A 23,373-nucleotide genomic window follows, 5' to 3' on the forward strand; every position below is an offset into this window, starting at 1 on the left:
ACATCTCCCCGAGCACGTTATTGTGGGCCCAGTGAACAATGCGATCTGCTGTCAGTCTCCCCTTGCCATCTTTTTGCCTCATGCGATCAACAACATCCACAATCCCCTACTTTCAGACTAGCTTGATCAACGAGATCTTAGTCCGATTTCTGGTCTATCTGTGAGACTGACTCCTGTTTTATTTACTCTATCTAGCAGAATTATCACACAGACCAAAATGATGCTTCTGTGAGACAACGACAACGACACCGTATACACACTCCTACTCTTCGGGACGAATCGACAACGACGAAACGCGACATGACCGGCCAAGTGGCAAATGAGAAAGGGGACGAGGTTGTGATCATGCATGATCATGCTGATGACCACGAGACCGAAAACGAGAATAATGCGAAAAGCGTCACAGCTGGGATTCTGCTTGCTTCGTTGCCGAAGTGGCTCGATGCTACGGTTGTTGGCTTCTTGATTTTCGGCGGTTGTTGTGGAAATGTTTTCGCATTGGAAGCTATCATCAAGTAGGTCGTCTTCGTCGAATGCGCTGCTCGAATTACAGCACGGAAACTAACACACCGCAGAGACGAGCCTGCTGCCGGGCCTCTCATAACCTTTGTGCAATTCGTGACCGTCTCGCTGTTTACGATTCCGAGTTTCCTCTCCTGGTCCGCTGGTGCCTCCTCACTTTTCATGAAAGCGCCCGTTATTCCCCTACGATCGTGGAGTATATACACTTTATTCTTCGTCACGGTCAATTTGTTGAATAACTGGGCCTTTGCGTATCGGATCTCTGTACCGCTACATATCATCCTGAGGTCTGGTGGACCCGTCGCATCAATGATCATTGGGTATCTATATAATGGCCGACGATATTCACGAATGCAAATCTTCTCGGTCATGCTATTAACTTTGGGGGTTGTGGCTGCTGCATTGGCAGATGCCAAGGCACAGGGTAAAGCGATCAGTCTGTCGTCCGGGGAAGAGGAAGGAAAGTCAACTTTGACTTTCGTCACTGGATTCACCATCCTAGCATTGGCCATGCTGCTATCTGCTTTTCAAGGTGTCTATGCCGATCGACTATATGCCACGCATGGAAATACGCATTGGCGCGAAGCATTGCTGTATTCGCATATGCTTTCTTTGCCGTTCTTTCTACCGACATATACCCAATTATCGTCCCAGTTTCGCGCATTCATGTCTTCCCCGTCGATATTAGCTGATTTACACCCTGCCGCTGCTGGATCCCTACCACAGGAGGTGATTATGAATGACGCCGTCCAGAATGCGACAATGTCTGTTTCGCGTCATATCGCTGCTTCACTGTCATCCGGCGTTACACCATCTTCCATGGCAGTAGTAGCTGCAGCTACCCCATCAGCACTCACCGAGCATAGCAGCAATCTTCTCGCGCAAAGCGGCAATTCATTCTCCAGCATTCTGTCTGCTTCAACAGAATCAGTGCCTCGAGACATGATCACAATAATCCTAAACAAAACACCCAGTAAGATTTTTTATCTCGTCATCAACGCTTTAACACAATACATCTGCATCCGAGGCGTTTACTTACTTGCGGCAAAGTCATCTTCTTTAACTGTGACCATAGTCCTGAATATTCGCAAATTGGTCTCGCTACTACTCTCCATCTATATTTTCGGCAACTCCCTGGCCTCAGGAGTATTGATTGGTGCCGGCTTCGTCTTTCTGGGAGGCGCATTATACGGAGTGGGCAGCGCAAGAGCAAAAAGCAAAAAGATGAACTCTGCTGCCGCAAACACAGAGTTACATTATCGTCATAACAACGATGATACTAAAGGGGGGAAACGAGGAGTGCCGTCGTTCTTTTCGGCGGCAAAGAATAATTTGTCGTCTTCATCGTTGAGTATGAGGGAGACGAGTCCGACGAGGAAGAGGAAGGTCAAGGTGTGATTTTATCTTGTCCTGCTGAATATGGTTGTATGAGTTGGTTCAGGTATCTGAAAAGTACATGGTTGTTCATAGCATGATGTAAAGCACATAATAGAACTAGCTGGCTTTCGTATGGTTGATAGATGATTGAAATGCACTGCACTGCACTAATTTGATTTGATTTGCTTCAATTGGAGAATGTGATAGATAGGAGGGATGTGGTACAATACACGATCAAAACAAATCGTTCAAGCGAAAAAAAAAGGCTAATTCCCCCTTGAAAAGCACGAAACGAAAATGTTTATACAGACATGAAAAGACAGCAGACGATAATAAAACAGAAAAAAGGTAAAGTCTAAACTACAGAACCTCACCCACAATCTTCGCCGCCTCTTTATACGTTTCCAATAATCGCTCGCATTTCTCCCTCTCTGCTTTGATGCCGTCATCTTCATAGAGCAAATCTCCAAATAGTTCTTCCTTATACAGTTCGCTGACGAGTCGGTTTTGAACTACGTCCTTGCTGTGGTTGACGAGTAGGTGCATGACTGCTTTGGGGACTTGGTCAGCGATGGTTTCGCGGACAATGTTGAAGTAGGATGATATCAGGCGACGGATTAGTTCTGTTTCCATGATTTCGCGGTCGGTAAGGTTTGGTTCGACGTTTTCGGAGGGCTGGGAGGTGTTAGTATTTTTATATATTTTTTCTTTGATAGTTTTGGGTAACTTACGAATTGTGCAACGTCCCTGCCGTAATCGGAGACTGGGGCGCTGTATTCTTCCTGCGGTATCACTGGCGACCGAGGTTCGCTGCGGCGTATACTTTGACTGATGCTAGGCTCGGTATTGTGGCCAACACGCCGGCCTTGTCCTGCTTGTGTCGGTTGAGGGAGAGGACCAGACGACGGCATCCCATCTTTGCCGAAGAAATAGTTCAAGAAAGAATCTCGAGCTGTATTTGCAGCTCCAAATACTGGTGGCGAGCTATTCACTCCGGTCTCGACATGGGGAGACATCGTTCTCGAGCTAACAGCATTGGACCCCCGAACAGGTAGAGTTCGGCTTCGAGACTCCGGGGGTTGTTCTTCCTCTTCCTCGGCTGTGACTCCGTTAGTCTCACCCAACTCTTTGAGTCTCCTCTTTTCCCGTCTTTTGCGCTCTTCGGCGAGTAAGACTCTCTTCTCCTGTTCCTGCTTATTTTGGACAACTGAAGACATAGCGGCGGCCGCACCTAGGAAGTTCGGGTGGTTTGTATTGATATATGCTCTCTGTATAGCGATGAGGGACTCCACATAAGATGAGCACGGTCCAAGACGCTCGCGAAGAAGATCAGACACGACCTCAATGAGTTTGCCCTGAAGTCGAGGGAATCGAGACAGTTCCTGAGATCCGCAAGTGTGGCAAATCTTGATCAATTCTTCATACACAAGTTCGACACATCTTTGGCTAGGAATTTCCAGCAGTTTGATTTGCGGTTTTACCAATAGGTCAAAAGCCAGTTCCGGTACAAACAAACTGGGTCGCGGTCCCGTCGAGTTGCGTATAGCTGTTCTGATATCGTATACTGTGAGGTTATGGGTTGGGTCAATCGTTTCTAGTGAATGGCCAAAAACAGAGTTGAAAATGTAGTATATGCGAGCACCACCGCAGAGTTCTTTCGTCGAGATTTCCGAAGATGTACCGTCAATTGAAGAGATGAATGACGATGCAAAGCGTGTCATCAACTGTAGTATGAGGGAACCTCTGTGTTCCTTCCCGCTGAATTGTTTGTTTCCATAGCTAGCCAATTCCTGCTGCGTTTGTCCCATTAAAGTATTGAGTCGCGCCTTGATGTCTGGCAGTCTATCCCGGATATGTGCCATCAATGTCGAATTCAATGTCTTTGCGAGAAATTGAGTACCACAGCGATTAGCCATGTTTCGATATGCCGGATGATGCCTGAAAAAGTCTGCCTCTGCCTTCAACGCCTCGCTCAGTGACTTGCCGCTTTGGATATCTTGCTGAGATCGGTTGACAACTCCAATAAAGCCCAGCTTAAGTGGATAGACACGACCGGACAAGATATCCAATGCGTTGGTGCCATGATCCATAAGATCCAACTTGGTCAACACACCAATCGTCCTCCTTCCCATAGGGTCCACATGGCGCGCAAGCTTCAATGCTTCCGAGTTGACAAGGTCGACGTTCGCAGGAGAGACGGCGAGAATGATACTGTTGGGCTTCGCAATATACTCCGAGATGAGTGTGCGAGTCTGTTTCTCGATATCGGAGGGCTGGTCACCGATTGGGACTTTGGTCAAACCAGGCAAGTCGACCAGTGTCAGGTTCAAGACATGTGGAGAGAAAATCTTCAAGTTGATCGGTTGCCGATTGATACCCTTGTTGTTTCCTGCTATGCGGGCTGTCTCGTTTTCAATCTCTTGCTTTACCTGAGCGAAATCTTCGAATTTTCGTCCCGGCAAATGATGGAACTCTGCCCATTCTCCATGCGCGGCCACACTGCTGGCGGTGTGTGGAATATTGACAGCCGCATCGTTACTATCATCTTCTTCCTCGGAAACATTGATCAGTTGCAGAATCAATGGCCGTCTCGTCACGATTCCGCTACCCCGGGGTAGAAAGTCGCGGCCAACGATGTTCTCAAGGACAGAGGACTTTCCGGAAGATTGCGAACCGACGACAACCTACCGCGATAATGAATATTAGCACAGACTAGTTCTAATGCTTTGGTTGCGGGGAAAGCTTACAATCTGCGGTAGGTCAAGAGAATCATTGCCTATGGTATTGAAAACCAAGTCCTGAAGCTTGTTTACCGTGACGAGCAAATCGTCGCCAAGAGAGGCCATATTGAGGTTTGACGCGAGTCAATCAACCCAATCACTGGCAGGTAATGTAATAATAAGAGCTGGATCGCTGGGGAGGGCCGTAAAGGGTTGGCGTTGTCGTGACAGTTTTTTTAAACCGGGTTAGAACGCGGAGAGACGTAACAGGCGTAGGCGGAGCGAATCTATTGCAAATTGCACTTGTGAAAACAAAGCTAGCTAGCTAACTGTGGTATGTGGAGAATGTATATTCTCCAAACACAGAAAGAAGAAGAAAAGAAAGAAAAGAAACAACAGAGATATACAATCTGTCAAATTGGAGAAGAGATGGCGGAGGGTCTCAAACCAAGCTTGGAGCGATCCCTTAATGCCGCCTGTTTCACGTGACGCAATTGCCGCAACTGGCCCTTCCTTTCCTGAACTTCTCTCTTGCCTCAAGCTATCAACTACTTAACTCGCATCAGTCACAGACATCGTTGCTGTACTGACTTTCGTTCACAGCATTTTGTGGCTCTACATGAGTTGGTCACCATGATATATCGATTCCTCTGTATGCAATGGCATACTCCTGAGGATTCCAACATCTGTTACATTTTCCACCTCTAGACACCCCAGCTTTACTCCAGGTACCATAGCTCTGTCTTATAGGCCTTTTTCGAATCTACTCATAGTGCTCTACTATACCATGCCTTCTCGGTTTCAACAATGTGTAATATGCGTGGAATACAGTCTGGATCTGGATTATTTCATTCACAGTGCTCTGATACGTGATGTTCGAAGGTTAGTCACAGCAGTGACAAGTATTTAGGCGTTGTTTTCGCATGGGAAGCCCACTCGTGGGCCATGAATGGGCTTGACATGCCGCACAATGAGACATCATCACTCTATCGAGTCTATCGCAGCATCGGAAGAAACATTGGAAGTAGGACCAGCTTAGTGAGGTCTCACTGGGTGCTAAGATATGACTGCTACTCCTTTTCAGCATCTGGATTTGTTTCCCCGGCTTCAGTCACAATAGCCTATTCATCCCAGCTTTGTATATTAGCTGTTTCTACTTTCACCTTATCTGGAAGTTGCATGCTAGACAGTCGAAGCTAGCTTCTGCTTGTTGTTCTATCTGAAGTAAATCACTTATTGCCTGCAAACCGGTGAGGTATTCCTCGTTCGTAGTAAGGAAAAAGTGGTATGTTTATTGTTGAAGTTGGTTCGGAGAACGCGGGTGCCTAAGGCTGCTAGGCCAGCCGCTTACGCCACCAGCTTAAGTTGAGCTCAACTACGCTCGCTCAGCCACATACATACCAAGCGTTAACTACGAACACCTACTCCCCTCTTCCAAATCCTCCCCTGAAGACATTCTCAATCCTTTCATATTTTCTCATTCTGAGAGCTGTGGTCTGCATACTGTGAAGTATTGTCAAGGGTAAGTATTCCTCTCTGTTGTGCTGCCTCTCTTGGCATCCTATGATGCCATTGCGTACACCAAAACATGCCATCCCACCAGCTTATAGCCTAACCTCCAAAGCTGCGGCGTACAGCTGAGTACCCGGAATATCAGCGATACGCAGTGTCTTGTTTTTGTCGTTTGTCCATTAACCCATTTACTAATATTCCTTTCCTCTACTGCAGCATCTACCACTGTATGCGATACGAAGAACCTCCGAAGCCTACCTCCCTCAATTCTAGCATCCACATCAATGGCGTCCCTCAACCTCTCTACAAACGGTCCGTCGATTACAAAGAGCTATCAAGCTGTCGTAAATGCCGCTCCGGCGACCACAGGAGCTGCTGCTTCGCCGACTTATGCGCAATGGGCCGTGTTTAGTGTGACAACTCCGCTCGTCAATGCATTTCAGCCGGATGCGGGGAATAAGGAAAGTGTATTGAAAGTTCAAAGCAGTGACGGTGGGTGACCTGGATACAAATGAACAGGCCCAAAATAAAGAGGAGTAGAAGGCTGATTTACACTTAAAATATACAGAAGGAGAGCTGGTGGACCTGATTGAAGATTTCTCCGAGGGCAAGATTCAGTTTGCGTTTGTGAAAGTGAAAGACCCCAACACAGGGCTTCCAAAGAACGTTCTTATCGCGTGGTGTGGGGAAGGAGTGCCTGAAAGGACCAAGGGGTATTTCAACAGCCATCTTGCTGCCGTGGGACGCTTCCTTCAAGTAAGGAGACACCACAGAGATCAGTAGTGCTGGAGAAGACGCTAACAACTCCTTGCAGGGCTACCATGTCCAGATAACCGCTCGATCGGATGGTGATCTAACACCAGAAGGCATTCTCCAGAAAGTCTCCGATGCTTCAGGAGCTAAATACTCAGCAACCAATACCCCCGCCTCGAGTGAACCTGTCAAGCCCCCCGTGGCTACCAAGCCGGTATTCACAGCCACTCGATCCGGCGGTGTTGTGCCTCCACCCGGCGCTCGCACACTGGCTCCTATCTCAAAAGCCCCAGTCGATGATGATGGCTGGGGTGCAGATGCACCGCCCGTTACCCGCACAGAGCTAGAGAAAGTACCCTCAGCTTACAAGCCCACAAAGGTCGATATCAATCAGCTTACTTCTCAGAAACAACCTGAACCCCAATTCAAACAGACTCCAGTGGAGGAAAGATCAGACGTGGTCAAGGGTGGATATCAGCCGATTGGTAAAGTAGATATCTCAGCTATCCGACGACAAGCTCGTGAATCCGGCCAAGCTGGCGATGACCGACCGGAACCTGTGAAGGGAGCTTATCAGCCAGTCGGAAAAGTGGATATCGCGGCAATTCGTGCTAAGGCTCAGCCGACTCCAGAGAGAAGTGCTCCTGAACCCCAGCCAGAGTCCGAGGAACGTAAGACCTTGGCAGAGCGTTCGGCTGCTTTCCAACAACCTGCTGAACGCTTGACAAGCCTTCCTAAGCCGAAGGTTGCCAATCGGTTTGGCGGTGCTTCGAATTTCACGGGCACAAAGGCACCTCTTCCGACTGAATTTGGTGTCAAGCCACCTACTGCAGCTCCGGTCACCTCGACTAGCAGAACTTTTGCTGACGAAGGAGGCAAAACTCCCGCTCAGTTATGGGCAGAGAGAAAGGCCAGGGAAAGAGGTGCTGTACCTGCACCCAGTGCACCACCAAGCGAACCTGTGAATAGACAGGTATCAGGTGATGGCGGGTGGAAGAGTTCGTACACTGGAAAGTCTTGGGCTCCGGTTCAGACAACCCATACTGGTCACTCTGCAAGCAGTGCGACTGCACGATATGATGGTGAGGCGGCATCAGAGTCAACCAGAGACATTTCCGGTGCAGCAGATGTTCCACCGCCACCTCCCCTGGACCACACTAACAAGCCAAATGCTGGTCAGAAAATTCCCTTGCCCGGTTTTCCTGCAGCACCAGTGCCTACAGAGGAGGAGGCTCCTGAAAAAGAAACCAAGCAGGATCTCCCCCCGCCACCTCCTCAGCCTCGCTCTCCTACACCACCTACACCAGCTCATAGAGAAGCCTCGCCTATCCGGGTAGCAATACCCGTCAGCCGTGCAGCTCCTGAGACATTAGTACAAGACGCCCACGAGGAAGTTCATTCACCACCTCAGGCTCTCCCGATCCGCAGTCTAGAGCAAGTTGTTCCAGACGAAACCGAGCTTGAAGAGGAACAAGCCCACGATACTGGTCGTGCAGTTGCCGAAACCTCTGCACAAGTTGCGGCTACATCACAATCTATCCGCGCCATTGTCCAGTATGATTACGAGAAAGCGGAAGATAATGAGATTGAACTTAAAGAAGGTGAATACGTTATCGACATTGAGATGGTTGACGAAGATTGGTGGTTGGGCGTTAATGTGCATGGACACCGTGGCTTGTTCCCTAGCAACTATGTTGAAGTCGTTGAACAGGCTTCTGATGTTGCCCAGCAAGAAGAAGCTATTGCGCACGAAGATCATCATGCACAGGAACCCGAAGCAACAGAGCCTGAGCCTGAGGCCAGCCACCATGCTACCGCTGGTCATGCTGAAACCAGCGGCCACACTGCAACGGCGTTGTATGATTACGAGGCTGCCGAAGATAACGAATTAAGCTTCCCGGATGGAGCTAAGATCGTGAACATTGTAAGACATACCCTTCATCACGGAAGGAATAATCCCAGTCCATATCGAAATTTATACTAACTGATCATTTAGGAGTTCCCCGACGAGGACTGGTGGTCTGGCGAATACGATGGCAAGGTCGGTCTTTTCCCAGCCAACTATGTGGAATTGGACCAGTAGAAGAGGTCCTAGGTTCTGTGGTATATTTTTATCTTTTCTCTCTTTTGGTTGTTTGCCTTTTTCCTGGGAGGGAGTCAGAGCTTGCTCAATAAACAAGCGAAATTCCTTGGAAATAGTGAAAAGCCGAAACTTTGGTTATTAAGCGATTTGTAAATTTGGATTAGTTTCAGGAATTCTGTTTTCTGTGAAGTGATAAGTGTATAGCGATACTCTCTCAAACCACAGTAACTGCGGACATTGTAGATAACCAACTCTCAAAGTCTGACCACTAGAAGCTCCGGTGGGGTGATCGGCTTCGGTGAAAAGGCCGACCTATTTGTTGATAAGTACTAGTGACTTGCTATTATGATGAATCTCAGCATCAGAACCTGGTTTTTAGTCGTATATTGCTTTTACATATCTATCTCCCGAGCATAGTAGTCATCACTTTTCTTCAACCGATTTTTCTGCCAGCATTAATCAGCCTGGTTTTGATCCTGCTGCTATTGAATCATCATGTTGCAACAAGTGAATTGCGAAGGAAACCCCTTTGATGTGAGATTGAAGTTTCCGCAGATTCTCGTTTAATCACAACTAATAGCCATGCGCCAGATCGGTAAACAGCATGGTACAGCGGCTAAGGACAAGATCATTCGGTGCATTGGTTTCTACGCGGAATTGTTTCAACGGCATTGTCATCTCTCGTGGTCAGACGTACGGACTGCTGTTCGGCCATTCGAGGAGAATGTCAAGAAGATGTGGCCCAACTTACATGAAGAAATGAAAGGTAGGATATGTCACTGCCTGATATTGCATATTAGCGAATAGCTAAGTTGAGATGGACTTCAAGGAGTTGCCGACGGCTCGGCTCAGTCATTGGTTGATATCGTAGCGTTGAATGTACGAACTGAAATTGCATTTGGGAAGTTTTCAGATGGTTGCACTTCACTGGCATGGCTCACCAAGGATAACGCGTTCCTTGGCCAGAATTGGGATGTGAGTAGCCAGTCCGTCTCAAGAAGGCGAAACAAGCTGATTAGGTGACTTTTTAGTGGCAAGAAAAGCAAAGACAAAATCTGATACTGCTGAAAATCACACAGCCTAATAAGCCGATCATTCGAATAATGACTGAGGCAGGCATCATTGGCAAGATAGGGTATAATCATGTGGGCGTTGGGGTCTGTTTGAATGCCTTAAGAGCTCCAGGGGTGGATCCAAATCGCTTACCGGTTCATCTTGCCCTGCGACTTTCTCTAGAGTGCTCCTCTGCCAGCGATGCTGTCCAGATGCTTGAGAAATGGGGCGTGGCATCATCAGCACATATGTTGATTGCAGATAAGCATGAAGCTTTCGGTGTGGAGACATCTGCGAAGACAATGCAAAAAATCCTGAGAGATGGCTTGGGACGAATCATTCATTCTAATCACTTTCTCCTTCCTCATCCAGGCGTGGTCGACACGAAATGGCTCGAAGATTCTCCCTTCAGGGTCGACAGAATGCGTGAGCTTACAGACGAACTCAATGATGGTCCGGCATGGGATATGATATTGAAGCTTTTTGAAGACGAAAGAAACTCACCGGCTTCCATTTGTCGGTATGAGCTTGGGAGTAGTACTTTCGGCACGTTGTTTAACATTGTGATGGACTTGAAAGGAGGCCGCGTCGTAGTGCGAATGGGTAAACCGAGTCAGGTAGAAGAGGTGATCAGTATGACCTTCTAATTTCTGGAACAATCTTGGTGTATCTATGAATATCATGCCTGTAGTCACGGAGTAGTTGGAACTGATATTGTTTTTCTTGCAAGAAAGTGCCGATAAGATAAGATCGGCCTTCTCTTATCTTAAGGCACAACGTGATTCGCTAGTCCCGATGTAGCTAGGTTTGCGCGATGTGATTGGTCGGTAGAAGTGAGGCTGACGTGCCAAATGCCCCGCTCAGCATCTCCTTCCTGACTTTCTTCTGCTTCACTTGCGACTCACGATTCACGACATCGAATCTCGTCAAACACGATCAACGCGTATATACCCCGGAAAAATGGATTCCTTTGTTCGTTCCCTCGCATCAGCCTCTGCCTGAGCGTGGATTCGCTGTTTGCTTTGTTTGTCCTTTTGTTCTTGAAATCAACAATCGCTTCTGATCGGTTGTTGATTCAAGGCTTGCTGTCTCTTTTTCTCTTTGTGCCACGTCTAACTCTGAATAAGAGTTAATATCTAATACCCCCTGGTGGAGTGGAATTATTTCTCGTGGTTCATCAATACTAATGATTCCTGAGCACTACCTGTCAGTGTAGTGTTCAGCATTAGTTTGGGAATCTGGAGTGACAGGTCCGTCTTCATTTGCCCTCGCTGTAGGCCCACAGTGGACTACACATTATCCGTTGTCAGATCTGCTTTCATTTCTGGCTTTTGATTTCTACGTTTCCGCCTCTGGGCCCCTACTGAAGGAGTCGCGAATTAAAGCCCACACATGCATGGATGTGTCACGAAATAATCTCCTGACTGTTGCCTCAGTCTAGATTGACTATCAACTAATCATTTGCCCGCAATGGATCAAGCTGCTTCCAATATGTCGGACGAACAGCCTACAGAAGGAGCCACTGGATCCCATCTTGAGTCACTTTCTCACCAGGATAATGATACTGTTTTCATGACAAGTGAGGCGCAGTCAGACTCGGCCAAGTTGATGAAGAAAGAGGGAATCTCCGATGGCAACCCGACGGGACTTGTTCTAGGACGTAAACGCAAGGAATACCCATCCGAAGGAGACGACGTTGGTGATGATCGTTCTGAGCAACCTCCTCGTAGCGTTGGTCAGGATGGTTCAGGACGCACTAAAAAGCCCAAGCTGGAATATGGCAATCCTGCAAGCCATAGGTTGCCGCTTCCCATGGAGATTTGGCAATACATTTTCTTGTTCCTCGACCCCAAGACCTTAGGCAGTTTCCTTCGTGTGAATAAGAACTTCTATTCATTCCTAACGTCTAAAGCGGGTGGACAAACGGAGAATTCCGCTTCTACCCAAGGCATCCTCAAACCCATGTCTGCCAATTCCATATGGTCATCTGTCCGGAAGTCATTTTATCCTGGAATGCCACGGCCGCTGGCCAACATGACTGAATTAGACATGTGGAGACTGATTGGAACAACCGTTTGTCAAGACTGTGGAAAGAATGACCAAAACAATGAATTGCCTACTGCAAATCTTCCTCCATGGGAGAAGGGTCCAGGAACTAACGGAGTCCGTATCTTTTGGCCGTTTGGAATCAGAACATGTTCAAAATGCTTCCTTGAACGTACAAAAAAGGTGCGTCTTCTGACCGTCAAGGATTTTATACTTGCTTACGCTTCGTTGTCAAGGACGTGGACCTTGTTCTATCGTCTTTTCCTAGCCCTCTTCTTCCAGGACTTTCGTTTGTGCTTCTTACTCCTTCCATGCATATGGTATCCAGTGTCGCTCTACGGTCCTCCAATATTCCAACTAATTTACATCTGGCCAAGTACTTCTCTAACTCGGAAATTGATCATTTGATGAATGAACTTCATCACGTGAAATCACTCGGTTCGGCTGTTCTAGAAGAATGGATGAAAGGATTAGAAAGCATGGGCAAAAGGAAACTAGCCGATGCCGCTCGCTGGGAACAATGGGAGAACAGCGGTGGCCTGCACGAAGTTAAACTTCGGTACCACAGGAAAACTACTAATAGTCCTCCGCACAGTCATTACATGCATAGGTCAAAAGGTTCATCACTTTCCCCTTCCAGATCTGTCATCGCAGCTATTTCTCCAGGCTATATTCATGGTACATTGGCACCCTTAAGTAGGACCGGAAAGTCTTTGTCGGTACTTACAATTGAAGCTAACGTCATCCTTAGACTCCCATTATCGTAGGTCTGGATCTAGTCCTCTAGATTCTTCGAGAAGTCAACAGATCCGTGGCGAACGGAGTCTGCGTGATGTGGATGAGGCAAAAGCTTCACGGAGAGCTGAAATTGAGCGTCGCTGCTTAGCGTTGCACCCTCCCTTGACCGCCGCCGTTCTAAGCCATATGGACTCCTTCTCAGCAGCAATACAGATCCCCCATGAGCTCACTGACAAGGACTGGGAGTATCTGAAACCACGTCTGTTGGCCCAGAGAGAAATGGCTGAAAGCAAAGAAATCGAACGGTTACAGGAGTCCCAGCTTCTTCAGGCCAAGACGGAAGAACGTCGACAGCAAGAAGCGCGCTTGAAAGAGGATAAACAATCTTTAGATGATCAATGGGAAGATGCGCAGCGTTTGATTCGTGACCAGATTAATCTTTATGCTGACGAAATCATCAAGAAGAATTGGAATGATGGAACAAATCTCACGAAAGACAAATGCGCTGAATTTGCTGCGGAGGTTTTGATGCACGTCAGAACTAGATTCTATGCGCACATTGAAGAGGAAGATGCAATTGCCAGGGCGTCCGGCGTTGCTGTCAAATCGGATTCTGCAGATGGCCCTCCCACACGCAAGCTTATACTGGAGAACATGAAGTGGATTTTCGACAATAAAATCAAACCTTTAACACAGCCACTAGTAAAGGAGCTCTTCCTTTGCAACGGTTGCGAAAACAATTCAAGATACTATGGCTTCGAAGGTGTTGTCCAACATTATGCTGCGAAACATACGACCGCCTTAAGTTCTGGAAATGTCATAGTGTTCTGGCGCGCCGAGTGGCCTGGAAAACCTCCGTTTCATCCCAATCCGAGAGCTGCAAAAGCCTTATTTCATGCTAGCTCTCAAGTTGGGTTTGCTCAGCCGCACGGCTTTCCACGGCAGCAAGGTGCATCTGGTATCTATATGGGAACCCCTGAACAACGACATTCGATTCTTCCTGATTCGAGCCCTTCTTCTCGTGCATATGGGCGATCTCCTTTCAAAAGTCCCTATGCATCTTACATGCACGGTCCATTCCAGCCACCGTCACCTCGGACGAGCCCTTATTACCCCGGCTATAGGTACCCCCCTCCGTCTCCAGCAATGGAGTCTGCGGCTATTGATCCTTCATCAGCATACAGTTCACCTTTTAATGCTCATGTGGTCCCCGCGAGTTACCAAACACATATTACTCAAGCCCCTCATCCTTATCCATCACCTGCTTACGGGTCTTCTTCGCCGTCTAATCAAACTCTCCCGTATAAAATACCACAGTCTGGAAATCGCAATTCCGTTGGATATTCTAGAACTGCTACTAATCCGGACAAGTATCAGTATCAACTGGACAACATGGCCCGGGTTGCTCGTGAAGTCTGGAACGCCACATCGGGGATTAAAGACTTACCCAACAGCATTCGTGCTCATGTTGTGGTGTATCATGTCGCTACTACTATGGAGCTTGTGCTCCGCACAGACGTGTCCATTGCTCTCTTTACGGATGGACTACACAATCGCCCGCAAATGAAACCAATTCGCGGCCTTAACGGCCTTGCTTGTAAAAGCTGTGCTGACAGAGGAAGTAGTAGCGAGCTGAGTTCTCACCCGCTCCATTCTAGGTTATATCCTTTTGATGCTCTTCTGAGCCATTTTCGGTCAATGCATCTGCAACACGTGAAGACTGGCGTTGCTACAGGCTTTCAGGAAGCTATTTCTGGCCGTAACTGGAAAACAGATATGATTGCTCTTCCTGACACATCGGCGTTAAAGTTACTCCCTCATAATCCTGGCATGGATAATTTCAAGTTGCGGATCATTGCTCAAGCGTTGCCCGGTGTTTTCCATCCACCTTTGGCAGAAATTCCTCCGGAGACGTTCTTAACTAAACGTTCACCAGCCATGTACCAAGCAATCATGGCAGATCAGAGGCCAAATTATCCTTCGCCGACAGTTCATCATGCGAGCAGGGTAGATTACTCGCCTATTTCTGGACCTCTAGAGGCTCCGCCGGATAACGTTCCATTAGACGCCGTATCAGAAAGATTCCATTATTCGCGTGACCCAGTTTCCCGACATGATAGTCCAAGGGCGCTTCCTCCTCATGATGATGGCCACATTTACAGTCGTGGTACTCATTATCTGGCACAATCCCCTCGTACCGTTATCGTTCGTGCCCGATCGCCTCGTTACATTCGTCTGCAAGACGAGTGGGCTTTTAGAGAAGATAATACAGACGGTCTGACTTCGGGACACCATGATAGGTACTACATACCAATATCAACGCGTTCAACAATATCGGAGCACTCTGAGTATGGGTCTAGGCCGGTGCTATCCGACCCATACGAGGGAGATATACGTGTTGAGAGACAGGCCAACCCACCTCGACAGTCTGAAGGGCAAGAAGTTTCAGAAGGCTCGATTCTCCCGAATCACTCCGCTTCTGTTGTTATCGGCCATGAGGATTCGCAATCAAATGCTGGAGATCTTAGCGCAGCAGAACAGTTCCTTAACACGTTTGTTCCGGGCCAAGAGACGAGTTCGGAATTATCAAGGAACGACTCATCGTCATCGATTTCGAAACATACAGGCTCCCGGCGCCGGATTCCAGCAGGTGACGACTCCTATTACAGTCAAGACGATACCTGGAACCAACGATGGTCTGACAATCCTGGTGTAGTCAGAGGACATGATCCGATTCCGCGAGAGGGTAGGCATCGCGGCAGATCTCCTGAAGTGATTCAACTACGATCATATGGACGCAAGCCCTCTGGTGGTACCGCTGCTAGTATAACTATGGAATCCAGTAAACTCCCACCCCATGCGGGTCCTAGTCGATTTGATAGATACGAAGCTCTACGTCAAGAATCTCTCCGGATGGGTTCGAGATCCCCTTCCATTGCCAAGGAAGACGTATCGCGTGATGCTCCACCACTCTATTACGACGACCAAGATCCGCGAGTTCAACAGTCTCGACTTCCACCCCAGCCACAACAACATATGGGCGACCGAGAACGGGACCCCTCAAGTCGAGCATACGTCAGAATGGAAAGGGAGAATTCTATATCCACAAACAGCAGGAGGAACTTTAGGACTGGAAGTGCCGTTCGCGACTCGGCGTACTATGATGATAGCATGGAGTATTGACTGGTTGATCCATGGACATGAATAACGTAATGCTGGTAAAGGGTTTTGCATTGCAGAGGAGCTTTTGGTATCTCGGTATTCTTAATACACAGATTTGTACAATACTTGCCTAGAAATAATACTCAAATATGAACTACTAATTCTGCCAAATCACACACATGTACCGGTGGTAGGTGCCTGAGTGCCTGGGTGCCTTGGGATTTTGGGCGATTCTTGGCGCATCCACTCGGTCAGCCTTAACAAGCAACTGGGCCCGATCTTAGCTTCGTTCTTAATAAGCTGATGATTCAATCTTTATCTGACTGCTTGAAGAGCAGTTTGTCTCTCGTTTCTTACATCAATATTGATTTTATCGAGTCCAGAGTTGCTTGTACTTTTACTGTCAGAAAGTCTGTCGCTTAAATCGACACTTGAACTCCATAAAGAAGGAATTCGCCTATCGAATCCGACTATAACAAAGCGCATGCCATGAACCCCGTCGAAGACGGGAATCGGACAAATAAGGTAGAAGATGACGATGTTGCTAACGTCGATAATGACGATACCCGGTCCCCCGAGGATCATAGCAACGACGAGGATAACGACGGAGTGAGAGACAGAGGCATTCTTCCCCGAGACAGACAGAAACGAACGCACAGCTACAACTATGCATACGAGAAATCCATGAGCCATGCCGAAGCGAAACTCTTCTATCAAAGACATCAAGAGGAACAGCAAGCTGCATCACGGGGTGGTGGGGTTGGTGGTGGTTACGATGGAGGAGATCAATATAATTCTTCCCGGGGTAGTCCGGTCTTGTCACACCATTCTGTTCCTGTGAGGGCCACAACCGCGGCGGGCGATGATGTACCTCCCAGTATGACTGCAAGCACTGGCTCTCTTAAAAGCGGTGCCGGCTTTGCTTCGTCGACTAGCCTCCATGGCATTGGGAACAACCAAATGGCTACAACAGAGACATCTACCGCCCACTATCAGAACCCGATATTCTCGCGAATGCACGAGGATAGCGTGCTAGCGGCCGATCATTCGGCTAGAAATCACATGTTACAACCGATTATGCCTCAAACCCATCAGTCCTCATCTACTGAGGTCGGAGGAGCTACATACTCATTGCCTGCACAAGGGGTGTATGGAGTTGGTGGTGGAACAGGTGGAGGCATGCAACATGGTATGGAAGGATTCCTACCAAGTGATGATGCTGTCAACGCCGAATTGGAAATCGTCTGTCGCAAGATCCAGAATCTGCTAGATCGGAGACACAAGTACATGCAACTCTCGTTGCAGGCACCTAGTTGCAATCCCAAAGATTCGCCGGAGTGGCAGATATATCCTCCACCTCCAGAGCCAGTGTGGGATGCTGAAAAAGAGCGGGCCAAAGCGGCAGCTGAAGAGAATGGTGTTCCTAACGGAGGACAACAGGAACAGGAATCAGAGGCATCACGCACTCGGAAGAAACGTAAAATGGGTCAGGATATCGGTGAAGACTTTGATATAAATGAACTGCTTCCTTTACCCGGAGCTTCAAGGCAAGTGTTCGAGTTCGATTCTTCCAGCGTGTACCAAGTGTACGAGAATGAAGACGAGAAAGCAAAACGAAACCCAATTGTACAGATCCCATCTCTGAGAGATTTTTACATGGATTTGGATGTGGTCTCTGAAGTGTCTACCGATGGACCCGTCAAATCGTTTGCGTTCAAGCGTTTGTCTTATCTCGAAGGAAAGTTCCAGCTTCACACTTTGTTGAATGAATATCAGGAGCTTGCAGACAGCAAGAAAGTCCCACATAGAGATTTTTATAACGTTAGGAAAGTGGACACGCACGTGCATCATTCAGCTTGCATGAATCAGAAACATCTCTTGAGATTTATCAAGAGCAAGATGAAAAAATCGCCTGATGAAGTTGTGCTATTCAGGGACGGGAGACATCTGACCTTGAAAGAGGTCTTTGAGAGTATCAACCTGACGGCCTATGATTTGAGTATTGATACACTTGACATGCACGTAAGTTCGACTTCTTAGAGATTCTAATTTTATACATGTTATGCCTAATGCACACTGTCTTCAGGCACACAAAGATTCCTTTCATCGATTTGACAAGTTTAACTTGAAATACAATCCCGTCGGAGAGTCTCGTCTTCGTGAGATCTTCCTGAAGACGGATAACTTCATCAAGGGCCGATATCTTGCTGAAATCACGAAAGAAGTTATTTCCGACCTGGAATCAAGCAAATACCAGATGGCTGAATGGCGTATCTCGATCTATGGGCGGTCAGTCGATGAGTGGGATAGGCTGGCTGCATGGGTCGTCGACAACAAGCTGTTTTCGCCCAATGTTCGCTGGCTTATCCAGGTTCCCCGTCTCTACGATGTGTACAAAGCGAGTGGCATGATCGAGAACTTTGAGGGTGTTATCAAGAACGTCTTCCAGCCTTTATTTGAAGTAACCCAGGACCCCAACAGCCATCCAAAACTACACATATTTCTACAGCGTGTCATTGGATTTGACAGCGTGGATGACGAAAGCAAAGCAGAACGCCGACTCTACAAGAAATATCCTATTCCTCGAGACTGGAATACGAAGCAAAATCCTCCTTACAGCTATTGGATCTATTTCATGTTTGCAAATATGGCGTCGCTTAATGCATGGAGACAACGTCGTAGTTTCAACACCTTTGTGTTAAGACCTCACTGCGGTGAGGCAGGAGATCCAGATCATTTGACCGCTGGTTTCTTAGCCTGCCACAGTATCAGTCACGGAATCCATCTTCGAAAGGTTCCACTGTTGCAGTATGTCTACTATCTTGATCGGATCGGTATTGCAATGTCACCACTGAGCAACAACGCATTGTTCTTGACATACGATAAAAACCCCTTTGCGAGCTTTTTCAGAAAGGGGCTGAATGTCTCCCTTTCTACCGATGATCCGCTCCAGTTTGCCTATACGAAAGAACCATTAATGGAGGAATATGCTGTTGCAGCGCAGATTTACAAGCTTAGTGCGGTGGATATGTGCGAGTTGGCCAAGAATTCCGTCGATCAGAGTGGATTTGAACTTGCACTTAAGCAGAGATGGCTTGGTCCTCAGTGCTATCTGCCTGGTGTTGCAGGTAATAACGTGGCGAAGAGTAATGTTCCTGATCTCAGAGAGGCGTATAGGTATGAAACATTACTTGCTGAACTGTCTTTGTAAGTCATCTCGGGCTCCTGATGTCATTCGTCTATTAGAACATATAGAAACTGGGTGCTAATTTTCTTACAGGATTGAGAGATATGCAGGACCGAGAAATCTGCCTCGAGCAAAGGGTGCTCCCACAGAACGGGGAACTCCTATATCAGCATCGATTGTTTCACTGAACAATGCACTGGGTAATGATAGAGCAACTTCAGGCCAGGACCCTCATGCATTTACAACCTCTGCCACGACTACCACAACGGCGTCAGTCTCTCAAAGCGGATCTCCCGTCATACAGCCTCGTGCTTTGGGACAGTACCACCGCAATCGCCCAAGTAATTCCTTTTCCCAACACAGTGCTCTGCTCCCAGAACCCGTATCCCCAGAATTAATCTCTTCGTCACCATCCCTAGCCACAACAGGGGGAAATCTACCAGAACAACGGATCATACCGGGTTTAGTTCATGAAAGAACAAGAAAAGGGAGTAATTACTCCTTATCCTCATCAGGAGCTGTCACGGCTGCTACCAGGGCGGATCTATTGCATTCGCAGTCTCCGTCGCAGTCACAGGCGGTGTCGCCGAGGAGATTCGAGACTGATACAGGGGGTGATGAATCGGATTATGGCGTTGTTTGATTGGTTTCAACATCTGGAGTAGAGATATCACTGCGAAAGACACAAGCGGTTTCTACTCTGGTTAGTCTGCTATCAGGCAGTCATGTTATCACTTATATATTTCGTCCAAGTACAACAATGATTATGGTACATCACCGTCATGCAAGGATACCCTCGAAGTTAATGTTTTGTGCAATAGATGTCCCTATAATGTGTACTTTCAGCGGTGCGTGACGGATATAGTGAACAATTCATACCTAAGTATCAAAAGACTCCATTATTAATCTCATCAATGGTCTCATAAATAACGTATATGCGCTGTGTATACACCATGACTTATATCCCTCAAACACCCAGTGAATACTCTTCCCGGTGACAATCCAATTTATGTACTAATACACCAAGCCCTCACTTTATCAAACAATCTTTGGCGGGGAGTGGATTTTGTTTCGTCCATTTCTATGTCTAAATCGCCCAACTTCCTCTCCTCTCTATGACTCCCCACGCGTCAAGCTCTTCGTCATTAAAAATTCCCGTTCCAGACTGTTGTCTAGCCCATTCGTGTATATATAGTTTCAATGCTTTCCATCGCATGCAGTTCTCAGGGGTTGCAGATGTGTTACCGTTCTTGTCCGAAGTAACACAGACAACATACCCTTTTGCATCGGCGAGGAGGTCATCTTTTCTCAGGTCTGAGACTGGTATACCAGATATTTTGCTCAATTCATGGTCAAAGTAGCGCGCTAAGGATGGGTATCCCAGTGATAAATAATTGTAGACCTGGGTTACGAATCCATCGTGAAACTCACGCTCTATGGCGTTATCTTCATCAGGCTCAACATCCATTGCATCCAATGGATCAGAAGACATCTCCGAGATGTCCGACACAGATAAAACTTCATCATCAACCATGTTATCACTGTCAAAAGTGGACCTCAAACCAGAAGCAGGTCTTGGAGTGGCAATCCCGGTTCTAGTACGGGGTAAATGTGAATCTTCTTCGTCCTCTCCATCTTTGAGGCAGAGACCCATCCATAGACCCGGCGTTTCTTCATGCTCGGCGTGCATATGATCGGTCCAGAGACCGCCTCCATGGTCTGCGTCACCTGCGGTCTCTGAATCCGTATGGTTAATATGCAAATGGTCGGTTTCGGTGGCGGTCCCCTGAGGAGACACGCTGAAGGGGAAGACAATGTCATCACCAAGCATTGGTGGACTAGCTGCATGTCGCATCTGGACCAGTTCGATATCTCGCCGCCACGCAGGGAAAACGGCGGCTTCGTTTTCTGGTATCTTCGGTTGTCTGGAAGCTATAGCGGCAGCTGAAAATTTCGACTCATGAGCGTCAATTTTCTTGACGCCAAGGTTCTTCATCTCAGCTTTCTCCTTGTGCCGTCGCATTTGCTCCAGTTCCCATGGCAAGTCAGCGGTTGATCCGCGACGAAGCAAGGGACGTATCCTGCTAACTATCTGTGGCTCGACAGCCATGATCTCGTCGTCCTCATTCCCGAACTCTTCGTCGCCGTCAATGGCGAAATGAGCGACTGGTTGGTGGACTTGTTCATTTGGGAATGCTGCCAACGCTTGGTCCCGAAGCTCCTTTTCGGCACTACGTGCTGCCAGTGAGAGAAGATAACCAGAAAAGCGCTCGTCACAGCTTTCTCTAGATCGGGTCTTTGCTATGAATCGATTGCGGGTGCTGCCTTCTGACGAGTCCGACGGTGTGGTAGATAACGACGGTGTTCCAGAATCATCTGAGGATTCACTACTATTCGATGGAATAGCGGGCAGATCCGGAACACGAAACGAATGCCGTCTGCCCTCTTGTTGTTGCAACAAGCTCGCATATGAGAAGCGAGATTCTGCTGGCACCATAGACAATTCATTTGCTGCAACAATCTGCTGGCTCCTTGATGCGGGAGGAGAGTGTGGTTGAAGTGGCGGGCTATTAGCAGGAAAAGAATCATCGAGAACTCTAGGAGAACCTGGAATGGGTAAGGTCTCCGCTCTACGGACAGACCGCGTTCCAGTTTCGATTAACTGAGGAGCAAACTTGCGCGGTGTCGTTTGGCAAGTGCTGATATTCTGGCCCGGGCTACTGCTTGCCTCGTGTTCATCGGTTTTAGCGAGATGTCGCCTACTCAACTTCATTGTCTCAACGGGCTCGGGGAAGAACCGTCTGGGGGCTCTCGCACTGTTGACTACCTTGGTTGTTTCCTTCCCAGGTTCCGAATTGTTCTTTTTATGTTTATTGTTTGAATGTTTTACCTCCACAGGCTGAGGTAACGGGCGAGCGCGCTGTCCGCTAGGTAAGTTATTCCCCATCCATGGCGCACCTGGGAGATGGATTAAACCTTCGTTGCCGTGGCTATGTCTTGGAGCATCGGACTGTTTCTTGGACGATCTCGAGGACGTTTCCATCGGTTGTGGCAGGAAACGTCGCGGCTTTCCAGGACCTGTCGACAAGGTGATTGCTTTATCAGTAAACCTCCGTTCGTCTACATTTGCAATCGACGAGTCTGTCAAGGCTGTAGAAGACGGTGAATTAACTGGCGCACGCGACTTGTCTGCGTGGTGTGTATTCTGTGATCTTCTCGACCGAGATGATGATTCGACCAACTCCGGCTTGAACCTGCGAGCGTCGCTAGCCATTCTCGGTCATGGATTAAATGTAGGTTTCCTCTATAGCGAGTATCGTCGTGCTCTTATTGCATGGGATGAGACAAAGTACCTCCCATTCATCTCATAAATTGAGACTTCGGTGGTTCATGTTGTGGTGAACGTAAGTAATGGGTCTGGTTATCGTTAGTTAATCAAGAACCACATAAGTCATTAAAGGCGATCTGTAGCGTCATCGGACACGCTCGTCGTACTGGGATATCGATAAAAGGGTATACATGGAGGATGAAAAAGTAGACACAAGAAAACATGGGGTCATTGACGTTCATACCTTGGATGGGTTTAGTGACGTCGAGTATCGAAGTGGAGTACTCCGTGCCTCCCCAGCAATCATGACATGTGAATACGACTGCTGCCCGAGCTGCCAATAATGCAAAGACTTCGGGATAGACCGGTTGACATGTAAGTAAGTAGAAAATAACAAGGATTCATTGTAAGAGAGGGGAGATCCTCTGAATGAGTAAGTACTTAGTGAGCACTGAGTAAGGTGGGATAGATAGCATGACTGGTCACAATCATCGAGTAACTTCGACCGGTCGGGTCTAGCCCGCAGTCTAGAATCTCTTTCTGGTCAATCATGTGACTACTTACACCTTTCAGTGCTCCCCCTGTCCATAATCTTGGTCGCGCTCTAGTTTGGCAAATAATAGTACACGGAATCGCTGCCTGCAGTCCGATATCACAAATGTTTAGAATCAAAAAGCATGTGCTCGTTGCTTTGCCCTAATGAATGGGCACATTTTGAAGGTGGCGTGGTAATCAGTGCTTGGCACTGGGACGGCCGTAGCCATGGGCACGACACGACAGAGCCTGAGGCAGAAGGCGGTGAAGGGACGAGACATGGAAGCATAAAGGAGTAAATTCTACTGGTCAGGTGGGGAGCCCCTATGTCTTTAAGTGTAGTCAGTCGGTACACTAA

The 23,373-nt window shown here is 47.8% G+C and overlaps 7 protein-coding genes across 7 annotated transcripts; 5 read left to right on the plus strand and 2 right to left on the minus strand.

Annotated features, from left to right (window-relative positions):
* Window positions 1-203: 203 nt before the first annotated feature.
* TSTA_010690 (UPD-GlcNAc transporter (Mnn2-2), putative) lies at window positions 204-2,496 on the plus strand. The gene is made up of 2 exons (XM_002483142.1): window positions 204-515; window positions 576-2,496. Exons 1-2 carry the CDS (start codon window positions 301-303, stop codon window positions 1,918-1,920), a joined length of 1,560 nt encoding a protein of 519 aa, XP_002483187.1. The 5' UTR covers window positions 204-300; the 3' UTR covers window positions 1,921-2,496.
* TSTA_010700 (dynamin-like GTPase Dnm1, putative) lies at window positions 2,073-4,745 on the minus strand (the record flags this gene model as incomplete). Its single annotated transcript, XM_002483143.1, has 3 exons — window positions 2,073-2,574; window positions 2,631-4,583; window positions 4,647-4,745. 3 exons carry the CDS (start codon window positions 4,743-4,745, stop codon window positions 2,260-2,262), a joined length of 2,367 nt encoding a protein of 788 aa, XP_002483188.1. The 3' UTR covers window positions 2,073-2,259.
* Window positions 4,746-6,103: 1,358 nt separating this feature from the next.
* TSTA_010710 (actin binding protein, putative) lies at window positions 6,104-9,174 on the plus strand. Its single transcript, XM_002483144.1, has 5 exons — window positions 6,104-6,141; window positions 6,348-6,623; window positions 6,700-6,887; window positions 6,946-8,808; window positions 8,881-9,174. Exons 2-5 carry the CDS (start codon window positions 6,416-6,418, stop codon window positions 8,965-8,967), a joined length of 2,346 nt encoding a protein of 781 aa, XP_002483189.1. The 5' UTR covers window positions 6,104-6,141; window positions 6,348-6,415; the 3' UTR covers window positions 8,968-9,174.
* Window positions 9,175-9,549: 375 nt separating this feature from the next.
* On the plus strand, window positions 9,550-10,795 carry TSTA_010720 (acyl-CoA:6-aminopenicillanic-acid-acyltransferase, putative; the record flags this gene model as incomplete). Its single annotated transcript, XM_002483145.1, has 3 exons — window positions 9,550-9,733; window positions 9,797-9,942; window positions 9,999-10,795. 3 exons carry the CDS (start codon window positions 9,550-9,552, stop codon window positions 10,665-10,667), a joined length of 999 nt encoding a protein of 332 aa, XP_002483190.1. The 3' UTR covers window positions 10,668-10,795.
* Window positions 10,796-11,490: 695 nt separating this feature from the next.
* TSTA_010730 (uncharacterized protein) lies at window positions 11,491-16,055 on the plus strand (the record flags this gene model as incomplete). Its single annotated transcript, XM_002483146.1, has 3 exons — window positions 11,491-12,249; window positions 12,303-12,762; window positions 12,818-16,055. 3 exons carry the CDS (start codon window positions 11,491-11,493, stop codon window positions 15,985-15,987), a joined length of 4,389 nt encoding a protein of 1,462 aa, XP_002483191.1. The 3' UTR covers window positions 15,988-16,055.
* A 400-nt stretch (window positions 16,056-16,455) lies between these two features.
* Window positions 16,456-21,598, plus strand: TSTA_010740 (AMP deaminase Amd1, putative; the record flags this gene model as incomplete). Its single annotated transcript, XM_002483147.1, has 3 exons — window positions 16,456-17,988; window positions 18,053-19,173; window positions 19,247-21,598. The coding sequence occupies 3 exons, from the start codon at window positions 16,456-16,458 to the stop codon at window positions 19,794-19,796; spliced, it is 3,204 nt and encodes a 1,067-aa protein (XP_002483192.1). The 3' UTR covers window positions 19,797-21,598.
* Window positions 20,241-22,427, minus strand: TSTA_010750 (uncharacterized protein; the record flags this gene model as incomplete). The annotated part of the gene is made up of 2 exons (XM_002483148.1): window positions 20,241-22,013; window positions 22,044-22,427. 2 exons carry the CDS (start codon window positions 22,425-22,427, stop codon window positions 20,241-20,243), a joined length of 2,157 nt encoding a protein of 718 aa, XP_002483193.1.
* Between the last annotated feature and the right edge of the window lie 946 nt (window positions 22,428-23,373).

Source organism: Talaromyces stipitatus, genomic scaffold (assembly GCF_000003125.1).
Source record: "Talaromyces stipitatus ATCC 10500 scf_1105507295549 genomic scaffold, whole genome shotgun sequence".
In the NCBI taxonomy this organism is placed as follows: domain Eukaryota; kingdom Fungi; phylum Ascomycota; class Eurotiomycetes; order Eurotiales; family Trichocomaceae; genus Talaromyces; species Talaromyces stipitatus.